The sequence below is a fragment of the Bubalus kerabau genome, chromosome 8 (assembly GCF_029407905.1).
Source record: "Bubalus kerabau isolate K-KA32 ecotype Philippines breed swamp buffalo chromosome 8, PCC_UOA_SB_1v2, whole genome shotgun sequence".
Taxonomy (NCBI): domain Eukaryota; kingdom Metazoa; phylum Chordata; class Mammalia; order Artiodactyla; family Bovidae; genus Bubalus; species Bubalus kerabau.
In genome coordinates this window covers 91,058,059-91,084,476 of record NC_073631.1, presented here as the reverse complement: position 1 = coordinate 91,084,476, position 26,418 = coordinate 91,058,059, and the positions used below count along the sequence as shown (strand labels likewise).

Here is a 26,418-nt window from a genome sequence, read left to right as displayed (position 1 = left end):
ATTAAAACTAGAACTGAGGATCTAAAGTTTCTAATGAAGATTCCTAGCTCTGTGCAACATCCACTTTATCTTTGATCAGAAAATGATGCCATTACTTTGAAAACATATGAAATACATTTGTTGTTAAATAGTAGTTTGGTAGTTTTCACTGTAGTTGAGATAATATGAAATGTAAAAAAAAGGTAAATTGAGGCTGTAACTAAGAATTCCTCATACTGTTGTCATACTAAATAAATATAGGCTTGTATAGTTTCTCTATCTGGCTATTCTACATTCCTGATGATTTGTTCCAATATGTGGGCTTCTCTTTAAGCTTTAAACTGTATCAAATTTGAGATTGAAATGCTTGCAAGTATGGCATAAATTGAACTACAGGTCTCCCAAGCCTCAAATTATCAGTCTACAAAAAATACAGCATTGAATGATTAGAAGTCCTGATCAACGTAGTCACCTTTTTGAGAAGTTATAATCAGGGAGAGAAACCCAGCAGCTTTATACCTTAAAGTAGAAGAGTCACTGAGTTTTCACTGTGCTCTTTCTAGGTCAGCAAATCTTCTCTTAAAGTTTTGGGAGTCTCGGCAGGAGGGAACAATGGCACTGGCAAACATAGCCTTTAAATATTCTGTTGGCGTCCCGAGTCAGCTAGGACTCACTATTTCCTGCCTCTGAATTCTTAGAGTGGGACTCCCTATATGAGCTTCAGGACAAATTAACTCCATCTTTGACCCTCAGTTCAGGAGGTGGGCTAGGTTGAGATGCACCAAGCCAGATCTGGAAATAGAAAGTGAGAATCTTACTGATCATCAGGAAGGCAGGGGCCAAAGCACTGCTAAGATAGCTAAATACAGATGTTTTACTGTGGACATCTGCTTTGTAAAGAGCTGTGAACTTGTTATGGATTTATTTTTATGGGAAACAGAACTATAACTGAGTTCCATTTCACTATAGTTGTAGGTCTGACACACTGAGGATTGTAACAATTGTTCCACAAAGGTTTTTCTCAATTGTCGAGGCACATTCATCCAATTCAATATAATTGAACCAAGTAGATTATCTTTTTAGCATTCTAAATAGCATGTTTTTCCCAAGGGGCTAATGAGTTATTTCACAAATCCATCAAGCTAACCATCATGCTTTGTTGTTGTTTAGTCACTCAGTTGCGTCCAACCCTTTTGCAACCCTATGGACTGTAGCCCACCAGGCTGCTCCATCTATGGCATTTCCTAGGCATGAGTACTAGTGTGGGTTGCCATTTCCTCCTCCAGGGCATCTTACAGACCCAGGGATTGAACCTGAGCCTCCTGTGTCTCCTATGTTAGCAGGCGGATTCTTTACCACTGAGCTACCAGGGAAACCCAGTGATCATACTAGTTAGTACAAATTAGTAGCAAATTCTGAATCTTGAGAAAATATTTGCACTTCTATAGACTGAAGCTCTCTGATATTTTTTCCCCTAAATTGTTTTACTTTCCTGTGGTCTACAAATTCTTTAATTAATTTTCTAATCAGAGCCGACTTAGTGACTGAACAACAAAGTTTTAGTGATATTTTTATTCATAAAGCACCCAATAATAAGGTTAACTTACAGTAGACAGAATAAAATTATTTTTGAAACTTTAATTAACTGATAGTTATAAACATAATATTATTTTTTAAGTGTTCAGCTCCAAAGACATGGAGAAGATTTGATGGCAAAATAATTGACATGGATACACAATTTACCATCAGAGCCAGAGAGCTGCAAAACATCTATAACTGCATCATGCTGAAGAATGTCTCTCAAGATGAAAGGCTGGATGTACTCTTAACGCTTAAACATACAGTAAAGGTACATTAACTTTCTCTTAGTTTTTGGGTGTCACATCATCAGTAAAAATATTGAATACTAATATAAATAAGATGTTTTCCATTAAGTAATTATAAAGATAATAAACTATTAATTTTATTTTGTCAACAATATATCATTTGGCTACAATTTGGGGAGGATATAGTTTATGCATTAGTATTTATCTAAAAGTTCTCAAACTATGTATTATGGTACATACTAATGTAAATATCACACAGTGAATAGTCTAAATATAAATGTCTCTCTAATGAATGCAGATATATATAACATGAGATTAACACTCAATAAAACAGAAATTATTGTCTATATATTTTGACACGTGATGAAAATTTTATTTTTATCCATTTTAAAGCAGCATTTGTATAAGTATTTTTATTTATTTTTCCTTATCAGTTATTGACTTAAGGCACATTAAGTAGTTGAGTAAATGGTTCTGATTGGAAGGTCAGTCTCCATAGTTCTTTCACATTACTGCCCATCTTGAAAGCAAAGGCATGAACTCAAGTAGGTATTGGCTGCGTTTTCAGAGATGTATGTCTCGTAACTATGTCTTTGAAGTTAGAGATGGTTAGGAGGAGAGGGAGAAGCAGTAGGTTCAGAGGTAGGAAATAAACATGCTATCTCTAGAGGGCAATAAAATGACCAGACTGGAAAAAAGAAAGTTCTGGTAGGGAGTACAGTAGAAATCCTCTTACCTGATGTAATTAGGACCATTAGCTGGTTAATTAAAAGAGTCAGAGGATAGACTCATAAAAGATAAGTTGTGCATATCTTAATACATTTAACCTAACATAACCACACACATATTTACTGAATGATATTTGATGAGGGATCAAGGCCTTTAAGCATAACTCAAATTCTGATTCTATTTATTGTGGCTGTACAACCTTAGATAAGTTATTGAATATTTCTGAAACTATTGTTATCTGTAAAATTAGTTGCTTTGAGGATATAAATATATACCTGTGTATATACTTGTACATACATCTGCATATACAATATAAAATATATAATTTGTATGTCTCAATATTTACAAATAGGGAGCCCTCAATAAATAAGAGGTATTATTTTGATGACAATTGCTCATACAGACCAGTGAATCTTGAACTTGAATATACATTAGAATCATCTGGACAGCTTGAAAGAGATAAAGAGTTATACAGAGAAATGGGGAGAGAGAATATGAGAATAAATTAATAGGAATGATATCTAGACCCCATTTCAGAACAGGTCAATCAGATCCTCAAGTGTGATAGCAATGTTAAGATTTTTTAAAATCATTCCAGGTCATTATAATGTGCTCTCAAAGACCACCAATGCAGATTCTTTTATTAGCCATACCAAGTATGCATTAAAAAAGAAGAACATTATTTTATAATTACTGACTTTACCTTCTGATTCCTGCCTTCAAACTATGTTTCTTGTAGTCCCTCTTGGGAAGTTGGAGCAACTTAATTCTATTTGATTACTTCTAAATACTTCTACTTTAATCACTTAACTCTTATTTGGCCTTTCTTATTCAATGATTTCAAGTATTTTATTTAAAATGATTGTGAATTATATAAATATACAGAAATAAACATATCAAGTATATATCTGCAAATGTAAAACTACCAACCCTGTTGCCACCCCCCTGGGCCCAAATCAGGACTTTGTCAGCATCTTCCTTTCTCTTCATATTTTCAATTTACCTTCTCATCCTCTAAAAATAATTACCATGCTTTCTTTTTCATTTTTTTAAAAAAAATGTTGTTTATTTATTTATTTATAGTTGCTCTGGATCTTTGTTACTACATGTAGGCTTTCTTTAGTTGCGGCAAGTGGGAGATACTCTCTAGTTGAGGTGTGCAGGCTTCTCATTACGGTGACTTCTTTTGTTAAGGAACATAAGCTCTAAGTGTGTGGGCGTACTTGCCCTGCAATTTGTGGAATCCGTCTGGACCAAGGATCAAGCCAGTGTCCCCTGCATTGGCAGGCAGATTCTCAACTACTGGACAACCAGAGAAATCCCATACTTACTTTTCATGGTAGTCATTTCCTAGATTTTTCTTCATAGTTACCAAACAGTAGAATGGGAAAGACTAGAGATCTTTTCAAGAAAATTAGAGATACCAAGGGAACATTTCATGCAAAGATGGATACAGTAAAGGACAGAAATAGTATGGACTTAACAGGAGCAGAAGATATTAAGAAGAGGTGGCAAGAATACACAGAAGAACTGTACAAAAAAGGTCTTCATGACCCAGATAATCACAATGGTTTGATCACTGACCTAGAGCCAGACATCCTGGAATGTGAAGTCAAGTGGGCCTTAGGAAGCATCACTAGGAACAAAACTAGTGGAGGTTATGGAATTCCAGTTGAGCTATTTCAAATCCTGAAAGATGATTCTGTGAAAGTGCTGCACTCAATATGCCAGCAAATTTGGAAAACTCAGCAGTGGCCACAGGACTGGAAAAGGTCAGTTTTCATTCCAATCCCAAAGAAAGGCAATGCAAAGAATGTTCAAACTACCACACAATTGCACTCATCTCACACGCTAGTAAAGTAATGCTCAAAATTCTCCAAGCCAGGCTTCAGCAATACATGAACTTTGAACTTCCAGATGTTCAAGCTGGTTTTAGAAAAGGCAGAACCAGAGATCAAATTGCCAACATCGGCTAGATCATTGAAAAAGCAAGAGAGTTCCAGAAAAACATCTATTTCTGCTTTATTGAGTATGCCAAAGCTTTTGACTGTGTGGATCATAATAAATGTGGAAAATTCTGAAAGAAATGGGACTACCAGACCACCTGACCTGCCTTTTGAGAAACCTGTATGCAGGTCAGGAAGCAACAGTTAGAACTGGACATGGAACAACAGACTGGTTCCAAATAGGAAAAGGAGTACATCAAGGCTGTATATTGTCACCCTGCTTATTTAACTGATATGCAGAGTACATCAAGGGAAATGCTGGGCTGGAAGAAGCACAAGCTGGAATCAAGATTGCCGGGAGAAATATCAATAACCTCAGATATGCAGATGACACCACCCTTATGGCAGAAAGTGAAGAACTAAAGAGCCTCTTGATGAAAGTGAAAGAGGAGAGTGAAAAAGTTGGCTTAAAGCTCAACATTCAGAAAACTAAGACCATGGCATCCAGTCCCATCACTGCATGGCAAATAGAAGGGGAAACAGTGGCTGACTTTATTTTTTGGGGCTCCAAAATCACTGCAGATGGTGATTGCAGCCATGAAATTAAAAGATGCTTGCTCCTTGGAAGAAAAGCTATGACCAACTTAGACAGCATATTAAGAAGCAGAGACATTACTTTGTCAATAAAGGTCCATCTAGTCAAAGCTGTGGTTTTTCCAGTAGTCATGTATGGATGTGAGAGTTGGATTATAAAGAAAGCTGAGTGCCAAATAATTGATGCTTTTGAACTGTAGTTTTTGAGAAGACTCTTGAGAGTCCCTTGGACTGCAAGGAGATCCAACCAGTCCATCCTAAAGGAGATCAATCCTGGGTGTTCATTGGAAGAACTGATGTTGAAACTGAAACTCCAGTACTTTGGCCACCTAATGCGAAGAACTGACTCATTTGAAGAGACCCTGATGCTGGGAAAGATTGAGGGCAGGAGGAGAAGGGGATGACAGAGGATGAGATGGTTGGATGCCATCACCAACTCAATGGACATGAGTTTGGGTGAAGTCTGGGAGTTGGTGATGGACAGGGAGGCCCAGTGTGCTGTGATTCATGGGATCGCAAAGAGTCAGACACGACTAGCGACTAAACTGAACTGATACATCTCTAAGTAATATACTGTAGTGTTGCTTATTTTTGAATTTTATTTAAATGCAATGAGACAGTAAGTATTATTTTGTGCCTTGCTCATTTGCTAAACATTAACTGGTAAGATTTAAATTTGTTATTGTATATAACTCTGGTTAATTCATTTCTGTATATTAGATAATACTTTATTGTATGAGCCAAAAGTGTTAATCACTCACAGTCACTCAGTTGTGTCTGAGTCTTTGCGAACCCATGGACTGTAGCCCATCAGGCTTCTCTATTCATGTAATTCTCCATGCAGAAAAACTGGAATGGGTAGCCATTCCCTTCTCCGTGCGATCTTCCTGACCCAGGTATTGAACCTGGGTCTCCTGTGTTGTAGTGGATTCTTTACCATCTGAGCCACCTACTTTTTCACTTATTTATGTGATCAATTTATTTATGGATATTTGGTTATTTCTGATTTTGAACTGGTTTGAAAAATGACTCCGTGCACATTTCTTTAAAGCACTTTAGTAGAATTGCTGGGTTGTAGATTATGGATATCTTAAATTCCAGTAGATAATGTCAATTTCTTTTCCAAATTAGTGGTATCCATCTATACTTATGGGATTTCCTGGTGGTTCAGCTGATAAAGAATCCACCTGCAATGTGAGAGACCTGGGCTCAATCCCTGGATTGGAAAGATCCCCTGGAGAAGGGAACAGCTACCCACTCCAGTATTCTGGCCTGGAGAATTCCATGGAGTATCCATGGGGTTGCAAAGAGTTGGACATGATTGAGTGACTTTCACTTTCACTTTCATCTATACTTACATTAGCAATGGTTCATTACTTTTGGAATCTAGATTTAGCTTGTTTGGGTGATAACTTTAAAAGCTAACTTGATGATATTTAATGTTCTATACAAAATATGTGTGTGTATTTTACACAGGAACATGAATGTAAACTGACTCAGGAAATCCTGGAATTGATTGACAGGGAGGTTGACCTTATGATGAGAGGAGTCAAACATCAGAATCTTGAAGGACTCAGAAAAAGGATCGCAACACTCTTTTTTCAATACATCAAAACACCTCTGTTTAATCCAGAAGTTGCAAGACACCTTAAGGTACTCTACCTTTTTTCCCCCCTGTATTCCTTTATTAGAATTCTATGCTTGGAGGAGCCTGGTGCAGGCTACTGTCCATGGGGTAGCAAAGAGTCGGATATGACTGAGCAACTTCACTTTTCATGCTATAGTAAAATGAGGTATATTCAAATTTTCTTTAGTACTTTACTAGGGGTCCATGTGGAAGATCATCTTATTGATGAAATTTTCTTTGAATGATATTTTTTATGTTGATAAATGAACCATTTAACGTTTTCTGTTTGTATTTCCATACTTGAATTCTCTCCTACTCTCTGGATCAAGTGTCCAGTTGAATACTGTACTATATTGAATACCTCACAATCTCACACACCTTCCAGCTTTTGCACATTCTGTTGCTTCCACCTGGAATGTTGTCCCTGACTTTACCCAGCCAGCTCCTCTTTATTTTTTAGGACTCAGTTCACATGTACTCTTCTTCATTAGGCCTCAGAGAGAGTTAAACTCTTCATTTCTGAGATTCTACATGCACCTTTGTGTTCCTTTATAATACTTACCACATAGTTATAATTATTACTGAAGTGATTCACATAGATATCCTGCAAGAACTTCAAATGTAATATTTATTTGAATTAAATTACTTTTTCCAACTCCAATATGCTTAGCCATCTTTGGAGATTTTTCTTTCTAAAAGCTTTGCCGTCTTACTTTGCAAGACTATTTAAAACACCTTTAGTAAATTTTTTGAGGGGCTTGTTAAAGAGTTTGAAATATTAATAGTGTTGTTCCAATGAGTGTTTTTAGAGTAATAATCTCTAATAATTTGAGAAGCTGACCAAACATCTATTTTTCTTAACATAAGCAAAAATCTCAGTAGAATCTTTTAGAAAAAGTAAAATTGTTTGATTTTTATATTGTTTCTTTTAATGAATTTTTGAAACTTAATTATATTTCAGGAGAACTTTAAAATATAACAAAAGTCCAAGAGAAAAGTTGACCATCAAATTATTTATCATTGTTCTATTTTTCCAAACTACTTTTTAGTCTTCTATGGACTTACACAATTTTCATATGCTCACGGCAGTATAATAGAATTCAGTGTTCTATACATTCACATAACATTATACCATTTTATTCACTTTTTAAATTTATCTTTGGTAAAATCCAATGTTTTTGATAAGTTTTGACAAATACAGTGTTGTGTAATCAACAGCCAATAGCACAATCAAGATAAAATAGTCTTTTCACCTCCCTGAAATTCCCTCATTATGCTACTTTATAATCAGTCCCCCAGGATGCCTAACCCTTGGCAAACACTGTTCAGCATTTTATTTCTATAGTTATACCTAACCCTGTCCTATAAATGGAATCGTATGATATGTACAAGCATACCATGTTTTATTGCACTTCACTTTATTGAACTTTGCAGATGCTGTTTTTCTTTCTTCCTTTTTTAAAAATAAATTGAAGATTGTGGCAACCCTTCATTGAGCAAATCTATTGGCACAATTTTTCCAACAGCTTTTGCTCACTTTGTGTCTCTGTGTCACATTTTGGTAATTCTTAGAATGTTTCACACTTTCTCATGTTTATTGAGTTTGTTACAGTGATTTGTGGTTGTTGATCTTTGATGTTGCTATTGTAATTGTTTTGGGACATCATAAACCTTGCCCATATAAGACAGAAAATTTAACTGATGTGTGTATTCTGACTGCTCTACCAACTGGTGGTGCTTCCTTCTCTCTTCCTCTTCTCAGTTCAGTTCAGTTGCTCAGTCGTGTCCAATTCTTTGTGACCCCATGAATTGCAGCACACCAGGCCTCCTCCTCAGACAACCCCTATTCCTTGAGACACAACATTATTGAAATTAGGCAAGTTAATAACCTTAGAAAAGCCTTTTATGGTTTAAGTGAAAAGAAGAGTTGCACACCTCTACCTTTAAATCAAAAGCTGGAAATGATTAAACTTAATGAGAATAGGCCAAAAGCTAAGCCTCTTGCACCAGTTAGCCAACTTGTGAATGCAAAGGACAAGTTCTTGAAGGAAATTAAAAGTGCTTCTCCAGTGAACACATGAGTGATAAGAAATTGAAACAGCCCTGTTGCTGGTGTGGAGAGAGTTTGAGTCATCTGGATAGAAGATCAGACCTACCATAACATTTCCATAAGCCAAAGCCTGGTCCAGAGCAAGGCCCTAATGCTCTTCATTTTCTTGAAGGCTGAGAGAGGTAAGAAAGCTGCAGTAGAAAAGTTTGAAGCTCACAGGAGTTGGTTCATGAGATTTAGGGAAAAGAGCTCTCCATAACATAAACGTAGAAGCAACAAGTTATCCAGAAGATCTTGCCAAGATAATTAATGAAGATGGCTACACTACACAATAGATTTTTAGCATAGATGAAATGGCCTTATACTGGAAGAAGATGATATCTAGGACTTTCATAGCTAGAGAGAAGTCAAATTCCTAGCTTCAAAGCCTTAAAGGACAGACTGACTCTCTCAGCTAATGCAGCTGGTGACTTTAAGTTTAAGCCAGTGCTCATTTACTATTCTGAAAATACTAGGGGCCCTTAAGATTTATTACCAAGCTGTTCTGCTTGTGCTCTGTAAATGGAACAACAAAAGTTTATATAACAGCACATCTTTTTCCAGCCATGGTTTAGTTAATGTTAATATTTTAAGCACACTGTTGAGACTTACTGCTCAAAAAAGAAAAAAAAAAAAAAAGATTCCATTCAAAACAAAAAGAGAAAAGCAACTAGTAGCATACAAGGAAACTCTTAAGACTGTCAGCTGACTTTTCAACAGAAACTTTACAGGCCGAAAAGGATTGGCATAATATATTCAAAGTGAGAAAAGGGGAAAAAAAACCTACCATCAAGAATATTCTACCTGGCAAGGCTATCATTCAGATTTGAAAGAGAGATAGAATTTTACTAACAACCAAAGCTTAAATAATTCAGCATCACTAAACCACCTGTACAAGAAATTTTAAAGGACTACTCTAAGCAGAAAAGACTATAGCTAGAAATAAGAAAATTATGAAAGCAAAGATCTTATTAGTAAAGGCAAACATACAGTAAAGATAGTAGATCAACCACTTAGACAACTAGTAGGAAGGTTAAAAGACAAAAGTAGTAAAATCATCTATCCACAATAAGTAATTGAAGGATACAAAAAACAAAAGATGTAAAATATAATGTCAGAAATATTAAAAATGGCATTGGTGGCTGGTGGAATTAAGATACAGGGATATTAGAACATGTTTGAACTTAAGGGAACATCAACTTAAAAATAATATATGTTGTTGTATATTAACCTCATGGTAACCACAAGCCAAAACCTGTAATAGATATACACACAAAAGAGAAAATCCAAACATAACACTAAAGAAAGTCATCAAATTATAAGAGGAAGAGAACAAAAGAAGAAAGGAGCAACAAAAACAATAATAAAAAACCATAAACCAACCAGAAAACAATAAACAAAATGGTTGTAAGTACATCCCTATCAATAATTTCTTTAAATGTAAATGGACTAAATGCTCCAAATAAAAGATATAGAATGGCTGAATGGATAAAAAAATACAAGAGCGATGTATATGTTGCCTACAGGAGACTTTCTTCAGATCTAAAGAAACAGACAGACTGAGAGTGAAGGGATGGAAAAGGGTATTCCATGCAAATGAAAGCAAAAAGAAAACTGGAGTGCATGCTTAGTTGTGCTCATTTGCTCAGTCATGTCTGACTCTTTGTGACTCCATGGACTGTAGCCCGCCAGGCTCCTCTGTCCATGGGGATTCTCCAGGCAAGAATACTGGAGTGTGTTGCCATGCCCTCCTCCAGGGGATCTTCCCAACCCAGGGATCAAACCCAGGTCTCCTCCATTGCAGGTGGATTCTTTAATGTCTGAACCACCAGGGAAAAGATAGACTTTAAAACAAAGACTGTGCTAAGACAAAGAAGGACATTACATAATTATAAAGTGATCAATCCAACAAGAAGATAACAACTGTGAATATATATGTATCAAACCAGGATTAGCTAAATATATAAAGGAAATGCAACAAACATTAGGGAAAAAATTGACAGTAACACAATAATAGTAGGGAATTTTAACACCCCACTTCCATCAATGGACAGATCATTGAAACAGAAAATCAATAAGGAAACAGTGGCCTTAAATGACATTGTAGACCAAATGACTTAATGGATATATGTATATGAAACATCCCCTCCAAAAGCAGTGAAATACACAATCCTTTCAAGTGTTCATGGAACATTCTCCAGTATAGATCTCATGCTAGGCCACAAAACAAGTCTCAATAAATTTAAGAAGACTGAAATCTATCAATCATCTTTTCAAACCGTATGAGAATAGAAATCAGCTACAAGAAAAAAAAAACCTGCAAAAAACACAAACATTGGGAGGTTAAGCAATGTGCACTAAATGACCAATGGTTCACTGAATAAATCAAACATAAAATTAAAAAAAATACCTGGTGACAAATAAAAATGAAAAGACAATGATCCAAAATTAATGAGATGCAGTAAAAGCAGTTCTAAGAGGACAGTTGACAGTGATACAAACCTACTTCAGGAAATAAGAAAAGAGTAAGCCACCTAACATTACACCTATGCAAACTAGAAAAAGAAGAACAAACAAAACACAAAATTAGTAGAAGAAAAGAAATAATACAAATCAGAGCAGAAATAAATAAAATAGAGATTAATAATAAATTTAAGAGCTGGTTCTTTGAAAAGATAAATAAAATTAGACAGACTCATCAAGAAAAATAGAGGTACCAAGTCAATAAAATCAGAAATAAAAAAGCAAATAAAGTTACAACCAATACTACAGAAATACAGAGGATTATAAGAGATTTTACTATGAACAGTTTATACACCAATAAAGTAGACAAACTACAAGAGATAGATAAAATATTACAAATATACAGTCTCCCAAGAATGAATCTGGAAGAAATAGAAATAGTGAACAGACCAGTTACCAGTAATGAAATTGAATCAGTAATCAAAAATTCCCAACAAACAAAAGCTCATGACCAGACTGCTTCACAGGAAATGGTATTAAACATTTAAAGAAGAATTAGCATTTATCCTTCCCAAACTACTCCAAAAAGCTGAAGGGGAAAGAATATTTCCAAACTCACTCTTTGAGGACAGCATCACCGTGATACTGAAACCAAAGACAACACAGAAAATTACACACAAATATCACAGATGAATATACATGCTTAAGTCCTCAACAAAAGGTCAGCAAACTGAATTCAACAACACACTAAAAGGATCATGCATCATGATCAAGAGAGACATCTCTGGGATGCAAGAATGTTTCAACACTGCAATTCAGTATCATATACCACATTAACAAATTGAAGAATGAAAATTATATGATCATTTCAATAGATGCAGGAAAAGTTTTGACAGTCTTCAATGTTTATTTATGATTAAAATTTCTCAACAAAGTGGGTATAGAGGGAACATACCTCAACATAATAAAGGCCATATATGACAAACCTACAGCCAACAGGATACTCAATAGTAGAAAGCTGAAAGCATTTTCTCTATGATCAGGAACAAGAAAAGGATGCCCACTCTTGCCACTTTTATTCAACATGGTATTGGCAGTTCTCACCAAATCATTTTGTCAAATCATTGTGTAGAACATATGAAACTAACATAATATTATACATCAACTATATATTTCGATACTTAAAAAATATAATAAATACAAGACCTTCCTGACCTGCATACAAATTTCTCAAGAGGCAGGTCAGGTGGTCTCACACATGAGGCACTCATCTCACACGCTAGTAAAGTAATGCTCAAAATTCTCCAAGCCAGGCTTCAGTAATATGTGAACCGTGAACTTCCTGATGTTCAAGCTGGTTTTAGAAAAGGCAGAGGAACCAGAGATCAAATTGCCAACATCTGCTGGATCATGGAAAAAGCAAGAGAGTTCCAGAAAAACATCTATTTCTGCTTTATTGACTATGCCAAAGCCTTTGACTGTGTGGATCACAATAAACTGTGGAAAATTCTGAAAGAGATGGGAATACCAGACCACCTGACCTGCCTTTTGAGAAATTTGTATGCAGATCAGGAAGCAACAGTTAGAACTGGACATGTAACAACAGACTGGTTCCAAATAGGGAAAGGAGTACGTCAAGGCTGTATATTGTCACCCTGTTTATTTAATTTATATGCAGAGTACATCCTGAGAAACGCTGGACTGGAAGAAGCACAAGCTGGAATCAAGATTGCTGGAAGAAATATCAATAAGCTCAGATATGCAGATGACACCACCCTTATGGCAGAAAGTGAAGGAACTAAAGAGCCTCTTGATGAAAGTGAAAGTGGAGAGTGAAAAAGTTGGCTTAAAGCTCAACATTTAGAAAACGAAGATCATGGCATCCGGTCCCATCACTTCATGGGAAACAGATGGGGAAACAGTGGAAACAGTGTCAGACTTTATTTTTCTGGGCTCCAAAATCACTGCAGATGGTGACTGCAGCCATGAAATTAAAAGACGCTTATTCCTTGGAAGGAAAGTTATGACCAACCTAGATAGCATATTCAAAAGCAGAGACTACTTTGCCAACAAATGTTCGTCTAGTCAAGGCTATGGTTTTTCCTGTGGTCATGTATGGATGTGAGAGTTGGACTGTGAAGAAGGCTGAGTGCCGAAGAACTGATGCTTTTGAACTGTGGTGTTGGAGAAGACTCTTGAGAGTCCCTGGGACTGCAAGGAGATCCAACCAGTCCATTCTGAAGGAGATCAGCCCTGGGATTTCTTTGGAAGGAATGATGCTAAAGCTGAAACTCCAGTACTTTGGCCACCTCATGCGAAGAGTTGACTCATTGGAAAAGACTCTGATGCTGGGAGGGATTGGGGGCAGGAGGAGAAGGGGACGACAGAGGATGAGCTGGCTGGATGGCATCATTGACTCGATGGACGTGAGTCTGAGTGAACTCCGGGAGTTGGTGATGGACAGGGAGGCCTGGTGTGCTGCGATTCTTGGGGTCGCAAAGAGTCGGACACGACTGAGCAACTGAACTGAACTGAAGATAAGTTAGCCCTTAACATTTGGCCTGGCTATTAAACTTTTCTTTCTTTTTTTTTTGTTTAGGTCCCTCAGGACCCATTGAAGTTCTATAAGAAAATTTACTTTTGCCACAGTTGCCAGCTGTATTTGCCTTCTGCAGAGTTTCTTGTATCATCCACCTCACACCGCATTTACCAATGTCGTCAGTGCATTAACCTTGACAATGAGAGTCGAAAACGAGAATCATATCTGAAGTACAAATGTTTACTTCAACGACTCTACTGTTCAGAAGCTGATTATGAAGATGGTTCTGAAATTGCTTTCCTGATACAGGTATGATGAGTAAATGTTGCCAATCATGGATGAAACCTGTTCATTGATTTTACAGAAAAGATTTCTTCTTTCCCATCCAAGCCTTTAAAATAATGGTTCTTCTTCCTGTGTTTATTCTTTCTGAAGCTTGCCCCTCTGGCAGTCCTAAGTTTATATATGCAATCCTCTTGATAAAAAGTCATTTCAAGAGCTGTAGCTAATATGCTTTAAATTTTTAAAAAGTTTATAAGCAGTTATTTCATTTCCCCCCTTTCCCTCTTTTTTTTTTTTCACTAAAACAATGATGTTTTTAATAACACGAACTGAATTGCTTATTCTTTTTCACATCTTAATTTCCTAATTTCTAAAATGGGAATAAAATGATCTGCAAATAACCCTGAGGAAAAGCTGAAAGTTACTAATGAATTTTAGAAAGTACTTAATACCATATAAAGGTAAGGTAAAATTAGCATGTTGGAAGAAATACACACTGCTTTCTCTAGATGCAGTCATGACTGTGAGATTGGTAACATAGTTTGGGCAGAGTGAGCAGAGATTGGGCTTCCCAGGTAGCTCAGTTGGTAAAGAATCCATCTGCATTGCTGGATACCCTGGTTCGATTCTCTGGTTGGGAAGATCCCCTGGAGAAAGGATAGGCTACCCACTCTAGTATTCTTGGGCTTCCTTGGTGGCTCAGCTGGTAAGTAATCCGCCTGCAATGCGGGAGGCCTGGGTTCGATCCCTGGGTTGGGAAGATCCCCTGGAGGAGGGCATGGCAACCTACTCCAGTATTCTTGCCTGGAGAATCCCCATGGACAGAGGATCCTGGTGGGCTACAGTCCATGAGGTCACAAAGAGCCAGACACAACTGAGCGACTAAGAACAGCACACACACATGGGGACTGAAAGGCTTCCCTGGTGGCTCAGTTGGTACAGAATCTGCCTACAATGCAGAAGATCTCCTGCAATGCAGCAGACCCAGGTTTGATCCCTGGATCAGGAAGATCCCCTGGAGAAGGAAATGGTGACCCACTCTAGTACTGTTGCCTGAAAATTTCCGTGGACAGAGGAGCTTGGTGGGCTAAGTCCATGGAGTCCCAGGAGTTAGACACAACTTAGTGACTAAACCACAACCACCACCATGTGTGCTGAAAACCTCATGAATAATGTTTCCCTCTAAAAAATACAATTTGTTTTTTCAAGGAATATAATAATCTTAAAGAAATTTTATGGTTAGAATAAAATTTTATGTTTAGAATATTTTTATTTTAAAAATATGTCTTGACATGCAGCTACAAGATATACAGTACCTGACAGAGAATATCTGGGCATCCCAGTCTGTGCTCAGTGCTTGGAAGGATCTCAATGATCTGGTCATGGTTAGATGGGATAAGTCTGTGGAATGGTCTCCCTGGAACTGCATTCTTCTTACCAAAGATGAAGGTGTGACTCATCTCAAGCTAAAGAGTATTGAAGAGGTAAGAAAATCAATTTGTGACCTTAGTTTGATCACTGGAATTATTAGAAGTAACTTGACTGCCTTTTAGGGTTTCCCTGATAGCTTAGCTGGTAAAGAATCTACCCACAATGCAGGAGATCTGGGTTTGGTCCCTCAGTTGGGAAGATCCCCCGGAGAAGGGAAAGGTTACCCACTCCACTATTCTGGCCTGGAGAATTTCATAGACTGTATAGTCCATGGGGTCGCAAAGGGTTGGACATGACTGAGCAACTTTCACTTTCACTTGACTGCCTTTTACTACATTCCATGCATAATTTGAATAGTTTCATTGGATTAAGCAACAGAGAACCCATGGATAACAGTAACAAATACCTGGATGGTATGTATGGCAGAGATTGAAATTTAAAGGAGGTTAAGGCACATAAGGGAGAAGGCAATGGCACCCCACTCCAGTGCTCTTGCCTGGAGAATCCCATGGATGGGGGAGCCTGGTGGGCTGCAGTCCATGGGGTTGCTGGGAGTCAGACATGACTGAGCGACTTCACTTTCACTTTTCACTTTCATTCATTGGAGAAGGAAATGGCAACCCACTCCACTATTCTTGCCTGGAGAATCCCAGGGACGGGGGAGCCTGGTGGGCTGCCGTCTATGGGGTCACACAGAGTCGGACACGACTGAAGTGACTTGGCAGCAGCTTGGCAGCAAGGCACATAAGAGATAAAGATAAGACTGGAAGTCTTACAAGTACCTAACATGAAACCACTCCCTCCTAATAATAGCAAGTTCAAGCACATTAGTACCACAGTAAATTTCACAAGAGCCAGGGATATTGTTTAGTTTTTTTGTGTCTATATCTCTAATACTTATAACAGTGTCACAGAGTAGATAATTAATATGTATTTGTTGAGTGAATAGATGAATACTATCACCAGATAGGTATTATGGAACCTAGAATCTGTCCTTTGATTATTCTTCACAGGTCTGCCTAAAAGCACACTAACTTCTCAGATAAATTCTGTTCATAATTTTGTGTCCTAAATGGCAATCCTACTGATGGGGTGTAGTTCTGAGGCTTAATTTTTCATTTGCTTCCAACTATCTAGGAGTGGGGAAAGTGCTATAAAAATTAAACACCATTTAATTTCAGTAACTTACAAGATGCAATCTGTAAAACATTTTGATGAACAGAATTGAGGGGTCCCTGATGAGTTCTCAGAAAGCTCCATTTGCACTAAGTAAACCTATGATCCCAACAGCTGATACTGAATCTCTGCTTCCCACTGATTAAATTGCTGTACTTATTTGATGCAAGATGTCAGCTAAGGGGAAAATAAAGAAATGACTTCAAACATAATAGTCATTTTGAATCGTGCTCTTCCCTGTAGGTGTTTTTACTGGGGAGGGGGAAGGTATAAAGAGGAGGAAGTAATTAAATTGTTCACTTTTTTGAATAATTTTCCAGTAGATGCCAGGATAAGAAAAATTTCACTCTAGGGACTGGAGTGAAAGGTAACAAACTGAAGCTGTGTTAAATATTATATTTAGTGAACTAAGCTGCCCCATAAATATTCAATCACTGGAAGCCTAGCCAATGCTAGCAGAATCATTTCATATAGGAACCATAGTGGAATTGAAGTTCATTCCCCAAGGTGATATTCCACTGCTTCTACAATTAATGCGCAAGCTCCCTTTGTGTATTTAATCAAGTTACTGCAGTATCAAATTAAATGTTTTATTCACATGCGTTTCTAATTTCAGGATCTTATTGAATTTCTGTAAATAGAGCTCCATTTACACTAAGTAAGCCTAGTGTAAATAAAGAAGTGACTTCAAACATAGTTGTTATTTCAGACAAACTAAAATAAATTGCTGTTTTATGGTTTGGGACTGGTGTAATCTTTTAAGTATTAATATTCATCCTAGTTAAAGAACAGTTTATGTCTTGTGGCAAAATAAAGCATTTCCAGAATTTCCTAGATACACAGAGCTATTTGCTATCAAAGGGCTTCCCAGGTGGCACTAGTGGTAAAGAACCCGCCTGCCAGTCCAGGAGACATAGGAAAGGCAGGTTTGATCCCTGGGTTGGGAAAGTCCTCTGCAGGAGAAAATGGCAACCCACTCCAGTATTCCTGCCTGGAGAATCCCATGGACAGAGCCTGGTGAGCTACAGTCCATAGGGTCGCAAAGAGTCGGACACTACTGAAGTGGCTTAACACACATTTGCTATCTCATTGAGAAAAAAAATACTTAACAATTAAAATAATCTTGACTCCTACAGTCAGTCATGACACAAATTGTAGGGAAAGCATGGAGAAAGGCTTCTGTTCTCTGAACTGTATATGAGGCAGATCAGTTTCTCACAGTGTGTACACTAGCCAAAGTAGGAAAATGGTGGATTTAAAGTCAGGAGACCTGACCCAGTATTTCCCCATCTGTCACTGAGGATCCACAGGACATTAGGACCTACCTTCTTTGCTTTGTAAAATTTTATAAACGTTAGCTAAAAACATGAATCTGGTATAGAGAATTAGAGTGCTATGCTTAATCGCTCAGTCGGGTCTGACTCTTTGTGACCCCATGGACTGTAGCCTGCCAGGTTCCTCTATCCATGGGATTCTCCAGGCAAGAATGCTGGAGTGGATTGCCATTTCCTCCTCCAGGGGATTTTCCTAACCCAGGGATCGAACCCAGGTCTCCCTCATTGCAGGTGGACTCTTTACTGTCTAAGCCACCAGGCAAGTCACAGAGGGTAAGAGTAGCCTTAGCTTGAATTCTGACTCTATCACTTATGAGTTGCAAGAAGTTGGGCAAGTTTGTTACTGTCTCAATACCACAGTTTTCGCATATATAACATGGGGATAATGAATATTGGATATTTTTCCATATTATATTATTCTTTAAGAGTTACTTATTGTTCCTTTTATTGTATGTAACATAATGTGATATTCTCATCTTTAATGATTGGCTTTGTTTATGAACTTTGAAAATCTATAAAGTTATCTACGTGTATTGTTTAATGTTGTATTAATATTAATATAACATAAATGTGTCAGTATTCCTTGAATGAAATATGGACTAAGAAGTGCTGGGAGGAGGTTAGATGAGGTTTTTTTTGTTTTCTTTTTTTTGTCACACTGTGCAGCATGTGAGATCTTAGTTTCCTGACCAGGGATTGAACCCATGCCCCCTTGGAATGCCAGTGAACTCCCTAGGTGAATTTGTCTGTAGAGAAAAAATTTTTTTTATTAAAGTATAGTTGATTTATAACATTGTAGTTAGTTTCAAGTGTAAAACATGTTTCAATAGTTTTATAGATTATATTCTATTTAAAGTCATTATAAAACAATGGCTATATTTACCTATGCTGTATGATATATTCTTGTTGCTTATCTATTTATACAAAGTAGTTTGTGTTGCTTAATCTTATCTTGCCCCCACACCTTCCTTTTTCCCACTAGTAGTTACTAGTTTGTTCTCTGTATCTATGACTTGTTTCTGTTTTGTTTTGTTATATATATTTGCTTTATTTTTTGGATTTCACATGTAAGTGATAATATAAAGTATTTGTCTTTCTCTTTTTGACTTATTTCCCTAAGCATAATACTTTCTAGGTCCATCTGTGTTGCTAATGGTGGCTTTTCTTTCTTTTTTAATTGAGTATTATTCCATTGTGTATATGTATATATACCCTAGAGAGGAAACCTTAAAATAAGCCCAGGATACTTCTATGTAATGCTTTCTGTAAGAATGCTATGTCCTCTGGCTCCTTTTCTCCAGGGCTTTCTTTACCCTAACACTGTGGAAGCATCTTTAGGAAGGAGATAATCTGACCTTTCAGAAAACAAATTTTAGGAGGAGGCACAGGTAGTCTTTGTGATTTGGTTGAAAAGAAGAGTCAGGTAAAATTAATAAAGAAAATAAATGGTGTTTGTTAATTCAACCATAATTTGCTTTTGAATCTGAGGGTTACTATGATGAGTGCTTGAGGAAAAACAGAGAAATCTAATAGACACAATTCTTGACCATCTCAGTTGCATTTGAGCTTAGCTGTAAATAACAAATTAAGCAATTTGCAAGAAAGTTAATTTAACATATTAACCAAATATGGGGCTGCTTTTCTTATAGGAATCCAGAGTTTGGCAATGACAGGGTGGTTGTATGGTAGCTCTACAATGTTCTCAAAAATCCAGGCCCTCTAACTTCTTCCACAACCATATTTAAACTTTGGCTTTAATCCTAATGATTGTGTACTCTTAGAGATAGATAGCTACTTTATCTCCTGCAATATACCCACCTCCTAGATACAGCAAAAGCCTAAAGGTACTTGACAGGTGAGGCTTCCCACTCCCAAAGAGCTTCCCTGTAAGCTTTATCCAGTGACTTCTTTTTAAAAAATATACACATATACATATGTGTGTGTATATATATTCACATATATATATTTCTGCCATGTATATATATATGTGTGCATATATGTGTGTATGTATATATGCATATATATGTGTGTGTATATATATATATATATATATACACACACACATATATGAAAGTGAAAGTCGCTCAGCCATGTCCGACTCTTTGCACCATTCTCTAGGCCAGAATACTGGAGTGGGTAGCCTTTCCCTTGTCCAGGGAACCTTCCCAACTTTATTATCATGGAAGAGACTTGCAAGTAGATAGTGAAGTCCAAGGCAGAATGAATTAAATATTACATTTAAAAATATATGAAAGTTCTTGCAGGTATGGAAGAAGGAGGGGTTAATTTGGACTCAGGTCAGAGAGAAAATCTAGAAATACTTCCAGGTTTAAGTATCAAAAGCTGAGCCCTGTAAAATGATGGACAAAGTGAGGGGAAAAAAAGTTTCCTGAGCTGAAAGAACTGACAAGCAAAGGCACTGAGGCATAAAAGTGTTTTTGTTTGGCAAGATTTATCTGTGACATTTAATACAATCTGACTTTTTTTCTTTTCAGGAATATGAACCCTTGTTTATTCACAAGATCAAACACAAACACTTCCTGGCTAAGAACTATTTTTCTCAAATTCCACTACTGGCTTCATTTTTACTTGATGATGGTGAAGTAGAGGAAATCAGAAAGAAGCATCAGTCAGAACCAACAACTAAGATTTTAGAAGTCCACAGGCCTGGTCCTTAGAAGATCCAGGACTCTTTGTTTGATGATCAGAATTTTTGTCCACTGCTAATAGAGTAATACAGAGGTCACACAATACAGAAGTAGAATTTTATCCTTTTATTGATTTTAATTGTTATACTGTCGTAAGTTTTATGGAGAAAACATCCCCATTGCTCTACTGTTACTGTGAAATTTAAATATAATTTTGTTACTGAAATTAATATTTCAAAGAGAACATTTTATTTTTACTTTTTCTACATTAATGTATTTAAAATTTCATGTACATCATATTAGAGGTAAAATCAATGTACAAACAATCAGAGAAGGGCAAGTACAAGACTGTGAGCATTCCTCTGTTGCCCTGGAGTAAGGCATCTGACTATATAGCACTTGCTCACAGTGATGGGAGACTGGAGGAGTACAACTGAGGTGGGGGAGCAACCAGAGCTGTTGGATCATACATGAAAAAGGGCTGCACCTCAATTTAGGGCTAGGAAAATAACCACAAAGAGTGAAAAAGATAGGCTCAACAGCAGAGAGACTTTCCTTAATAAAGTCAGGTCTTCTGGTAAATTCTTTTTCATCTCGCTGAAACTACAGCTGTCTTTTTATATAAATCTCCGAATATCCATAGCAGAAGGGGCGAGAGATGGCGTCAGGCTGGAGGGCAATCAGCAGGGAAGAAGTTCACTTGTGGCCTGCTATTACAGAACACTGGTCTCAGGATACCTGAAAGCAACCAACTAAGAAGTTAATTCCCCTGCCTTTGAAGTAAAGTATCTGCATTCCTCTAGTTTATTAACTGATGAGCATGCCTCCCTTAGCCCACTAACAAATGAAAAACCACAGAAGGGGTTTCCTTCCTTCTCCTTTAGGAGGACTGTATTATATGGATAAAGGCCTAAACAACAGAACAGAGCAAAGTGTTATATCCCAGTATCACAAAAACAAGCTGATAAAGAAAGGAGAGTCGCCATATACGCCTAAACAACAAAACAGAGCAAAGTGGTATATCCCAGTATCACAAAACAAGCTGATAAAGAAAGGAGAGTCACCATATACGCAAAGATTCAAAAATCAAAGAGATCCTTTTGAGGAGTGAAAATACATATTTATTTAGCAAATCTCATAACTATGTTAAGGACATTTAATAGCATTTTTCATCCTTTGGGAAAAATACTAGGAAAAATTACTATTACTTAAATAATTACAATAACAAATAGATAAATATTTATTATTTATTTAAATAATAAATAAATAGTTGCTGAATCACAAAAACACACTGATGGCAATTAAGAACAGATCTGGTACTTGAAAGCTAAAACTAACACGGAGATTGGGTGATTCAGCATAAGATAGTCCCCTGAAATTCAGAGGAAAATTTCGAGAAATGAGGTAAATGAGCAAAACAATAAGTTTAACAGATTTTTTTTTTTGTCCACCCCAGAAATAGCATAAGCCTAAAATGGAATATAGAAGGAGAAACAATTAATGAAGATTTAAAACTGATTTCCCTAACTAAAAAGACAAATATCCTTAGCTGTATAAAGTGTCTACCAAGAACTGGGAAAATTAATATAGAGACACACATAGACACAACTTCATGACATTTCTGGATTTCAAAAATTTTGGACAAGTTCTATAAACATTCAAGTTGGAGAGGAAAAATCACAGACACACACACAAAGTCAGTAACAATAGCATTAGATTTATCTTCCCCAGCGCTAAATACCAAAAAGTAAAGGAGGAATATTTCTATTGAAGAATTTTGAATTTTTTGAGTGTAAAAAAAAGAATTGAGAGTTTTACTTTCATGCAATTTTTTTGGGGGGGGCGGGAGGATGAAAACAACAGAAAGACATTGTTAGGCAAGAGGCATGTCATCAGTCTGTGTGGACTCATTCTGTACTCCAGCTGACCTCGACACTGTGGAGGAATGACCTGGGCATGATAGTCTGTTTGAGAAATGGTGGTGAGCATTAAAATTTCAAGATTCTTTCTAAAGGATCATCACTTGAATGGTTATGGAACAATGTAATGAACACAAATAATTTTTCAAAAAATGTCTCTACTGCAAAAAACAAAAATCTGAATCAAAAACAACAAAAATACCCTGAGTGTTCTAACTAAATTCTGTTGTAGGAAGATCCAGGGGGATAAAGTGTTCCAGATCTTTTCAAGGGGAGATGAGCAAATGGATAAGTAGGTAGGAAAGAAGATACTCAAATATGTAGTTAAAAAATTTAAAGGCAACTCCTAGCAGAATGAAATGGAATTATAAACCCCACATTTCTAGAGAGACAAGGGGACAGCAGCAAACAGGAGAACTATTGTGAAATAAAGAGGTTTTGTGTGTATGTTTGTCTTTTAGGTTAAGAGGAAGGAGGTATACATGAGAGAAAAACAAGATTAAAAATATCACAGTGCATAAATTTGAATGGTTTAAAATTCTAGTAAAGGACAGTTATTCTCATGTGGTATCAAAGGAGTGAATTACAAGCTGTGTGCCAGATATGTATCCCCAATAAAATGACATTTAAGGATATTTAGCAACACTATATCCGTCATATGCAAATAGACACCTCCTATAACTCCAGTCCTAGGTGTTCACTGGAAGGACTGATGCTAAAGCTGCAACTCCAATACTCTGGCCACCTCATGCGAAGAGTTGACTCATTGGAAAAGACCCTAATGCTGGGAGGGATTGGGGGCAGGAGGAGAAGGGGACCACAGAAGATGAGATGGCTGGATGGCATCACCAGCTTGATGGACGTGAGTTTGAGTGAACTCCAGGAGTTGGTGATGGACAGGGAGGCTTGGCGTGCTACGATTCATGGGGTCGCAAAGAGTCGGACACGACTGAGCGACTGAACTGAACTGAGTATGGAGAATGCAATGACATCATGATTTCTCAGTGCATCACCAGTGGAGGCATGGAATGGGGTGAAGATGGAAGATAAACTTAGGGAGGTCAAAGGGCTGAGGCAATTAGTTTGATGACAGATTGTGTCATAAGATGGTCTTTCTTACAGTAGAGAGAATCCATAAAGAAAAGGATATATTGAAAATCTTGAATGTCCAACACAGACCCAGACAGAAGTTTGGAAAGCCCTTAAGAAAACTTTAAAGAAATTATCTCCTGTTTATAGGGAGAAGAGATGGTTAAGGATTAAGCCTGGAACCTAACTGTAAGGTGTGTAGAGTTGTCACTTAGATGTGCACCTAGGTTAGATTTCCTGCTAAGGTAAGTGTACTAGTGAGGAAGAAAAAGGTATGGTGTGGTATGAGTTAGGCTGTACTGTATACCGGAAGAGTTGCAGGATTGTGTCAATTCTTACTTAGAGCCAGGGGTGTCCATACAAGAATTTTTGTAAGGGTATGAGACTTAAAAGGGGTAAAACACAAGATCGTATCAAGCCAAATTGAAGTTCTTGCCTAGAATTCAGGATTTAATGTGTTGGCTTGAAGCCGTGAGAATTGCTGGATATGTTACCTGGAGCCTAAACTCAATGGCAACCCACTCCAGCATTCTTGCCTGCAGAATCCCAGGGACGGCGGAGCCTGGTGGGCTGTCCTCTGTGGGGTCGCACAGAGTTGGACACGACTGAAGTGACTTAGCAGCAGTGGCAGCAAACTCAAAACTCAGCCTATATCAGTGAGTTTGAAATGCCTGAACTTCACTGGAAAACATTACTCAGGAAGATGAGTTGTTGCAGTGTTACGTGCAGCTTTCTCAGACACGTCTTAAAGGTGTCTACACTGCACAAAAAGAGGACCTTCACCAAGGCTTTAACAAATACGAGCATAAGTGGATTACTAGCCTCCTTGAAAAATTTGTGGTGGCTGTTCCATGAAAACTGGAGATGACAGTGGTGGCTGCAGTGACATCTGACAGCCTGATTGAAAGGGAATAATGCAATCCCCAGTGCTAGAAGCCAGGTTGAAACTTAACCATCAGGAAAACAGTGGGCAGAGTTATAATAAGAACCCTAGGGGCAGAGTCCCTGCAAGGATTTATAACAATGGTTAATTGGTAATCAGTCAGATCTACAGGCATGAAATGGACAGCTGTATTATTGAATAGTTTCTTAGGGAGTCTGTAACAAATTACCATGAATTAGGTGGTTTAAAGCAACAGGGATTTCTTTTCTCATAGTTCTGGAAGCCAGAGGCCTGAAATCAAGGTGTAAGCTGAGCCTCTTTCTCTCTCTATGTCCTATGGGAGAATTCCTCTGGCTTCTGCTGGCTCCAGGCATTCTTCGGCTGTTTTGACTATATTACTCCAATTTATACCTCTGTTGTCACTATGTCTTCTCCTCTTTGTGTGTCTGTGTCTTCTCTTCTGTCTCTTATCAGGACACCTGTCATTGGATTAAGATCCTACCTGGCTGATCTGGGATGATCTTATCTCAAGATCCTTCACATCAGCACATGATCATATCTGGAAATATTCTTTGCTCAAATAAAGTCACATTTACTTGGTTTTAGGAACCACCATTCAATCCACTATAGCAGCCTACTATGGTTCCATTTGACATATACAAGCAGAAAAATTCTACTTCTGAAGGGCAGAAAAAAATTTATTTAAGGTACAGTACTGAGGCATCATGGACTCTTACAGAGTTCTCAGACTTAAACTATTTCACAGTTAAAGAAGCATATTAAAAATGTTAAGAGTTTAGCAAAAAAAAAAAAAAAGAAAAGAAAAGAAAAGAAAATAATGTAGTGGATGCTCTTGGCTTGAGAAAAATGTATATCCTGTTGGAGAATATAGTCTGTAGATATCCATTATATTCAGGTGATTGAGGGTGTTGTTGAATTCAATTACGCCCTTTACTGAATTGCTGCCTACTGGATCTATTTATAATAGAGGGGTATTGAAGTCTTCAACTGTGAAAGTGGATTCATCTATTTCTTGCAGTTCTATCAGTTTTTGACTCATGCAATTTGAGGCTCTGTTGTTAGGTGCATACAAGTTAAGGACTGTTATGTCCTCTTGGATAATTGACCCCTTTATCATTATGTAATGCCACTCGTTATGGGGCTTCCCAGGTGGTGCAGTGCTAAAGAATCTGCCTGCAACGCAGGAGATGCAGGCAGACAAGGGTTCTATCCTTGGGCCGGGAAGATCCCTTGAAGTAGGAAACGGCAACCCACTCCAGTATTCTTGCCTGAAACCCATGGACAGAAGAGCCTGGAAGGCTGCAGTCCATATGGTCGCAAAGAGTCAGACACAACTGAGCATATATGTATGCACGCACACACACACAATTCCGCTCTTTATCCCTGAGCTTTCCTTGTTCTGATGTCTGCTTGATCTGAAATTAATGTAGCTACTCATGCTCTCTTTTGATTAGTATTAGCATAGAGTATCTCTTTCCACTCATTTACTTTTCATCTGTATTAAAATTGTCTTTGTATTTAAAGTGAGTTTTATGGAGGTGAGTTTTATGAATCTACCTGCAATGCGGGAGACCTGCAATCCCTGTGTTGGGAAGATCCTCTGGAGAAGGGAATGGCTACCAACTCCAGTATTCTGGACTAGAGAATTCTAGGGACAGAGGAGCCAGTCCATGGGGTTGCAAAGAGTTGGACATAACTGAGCGGCTTTCACTTTCACTTTATGGAGGCAACATATAGGTAGGTATTGTTTGATGATACACATTGACAATCTCTGTTTTTTAATTGGTGCATTTAAAACAGTGACTTTCAAAGTGATGGTTAATATAACTGGAATAATTTTAAT

At 37.4% G+C, this 26,418-nt stretch overlaps 1 protein-coding gene across 1 annotated transcript in view; it reads left to right on the top strand.

Annotated features, from left to right (window-relative positions):
• Positions 1-20,847, top strand: part of IQUB (IQ motif and ubiquitin domain containing) — an 83,871-nt gene extending 63,024 nt beyond the window's left edge. The window contains exons 9-13 of the mRNA XM_055590812.1: positions 1,658-1,828; positions 6,551-6,727; positions 13,853-14,101; positions 15,373-15,558; positions 20,511-20,847. Coding sequence (XP_055446787.1) covers positions 1,658-1,828; positions 6,551-6,727; positions 13,853-14,101; positions 15,373-15,558; positions 20,511-20,693 — 966 coding nt within the window. The 3' untranslated portion in view covers positions 20,694-20,847. The remainder of the gene's footprint in view (positions 1-1,657; positions 1,829-6,550; positions 6,728-13,852; positions 14,102-15,372; positions 15,559-20,510) is intronic.
• Positions 20,848-26,418: the final 5,571 nt, after the last annotated feature.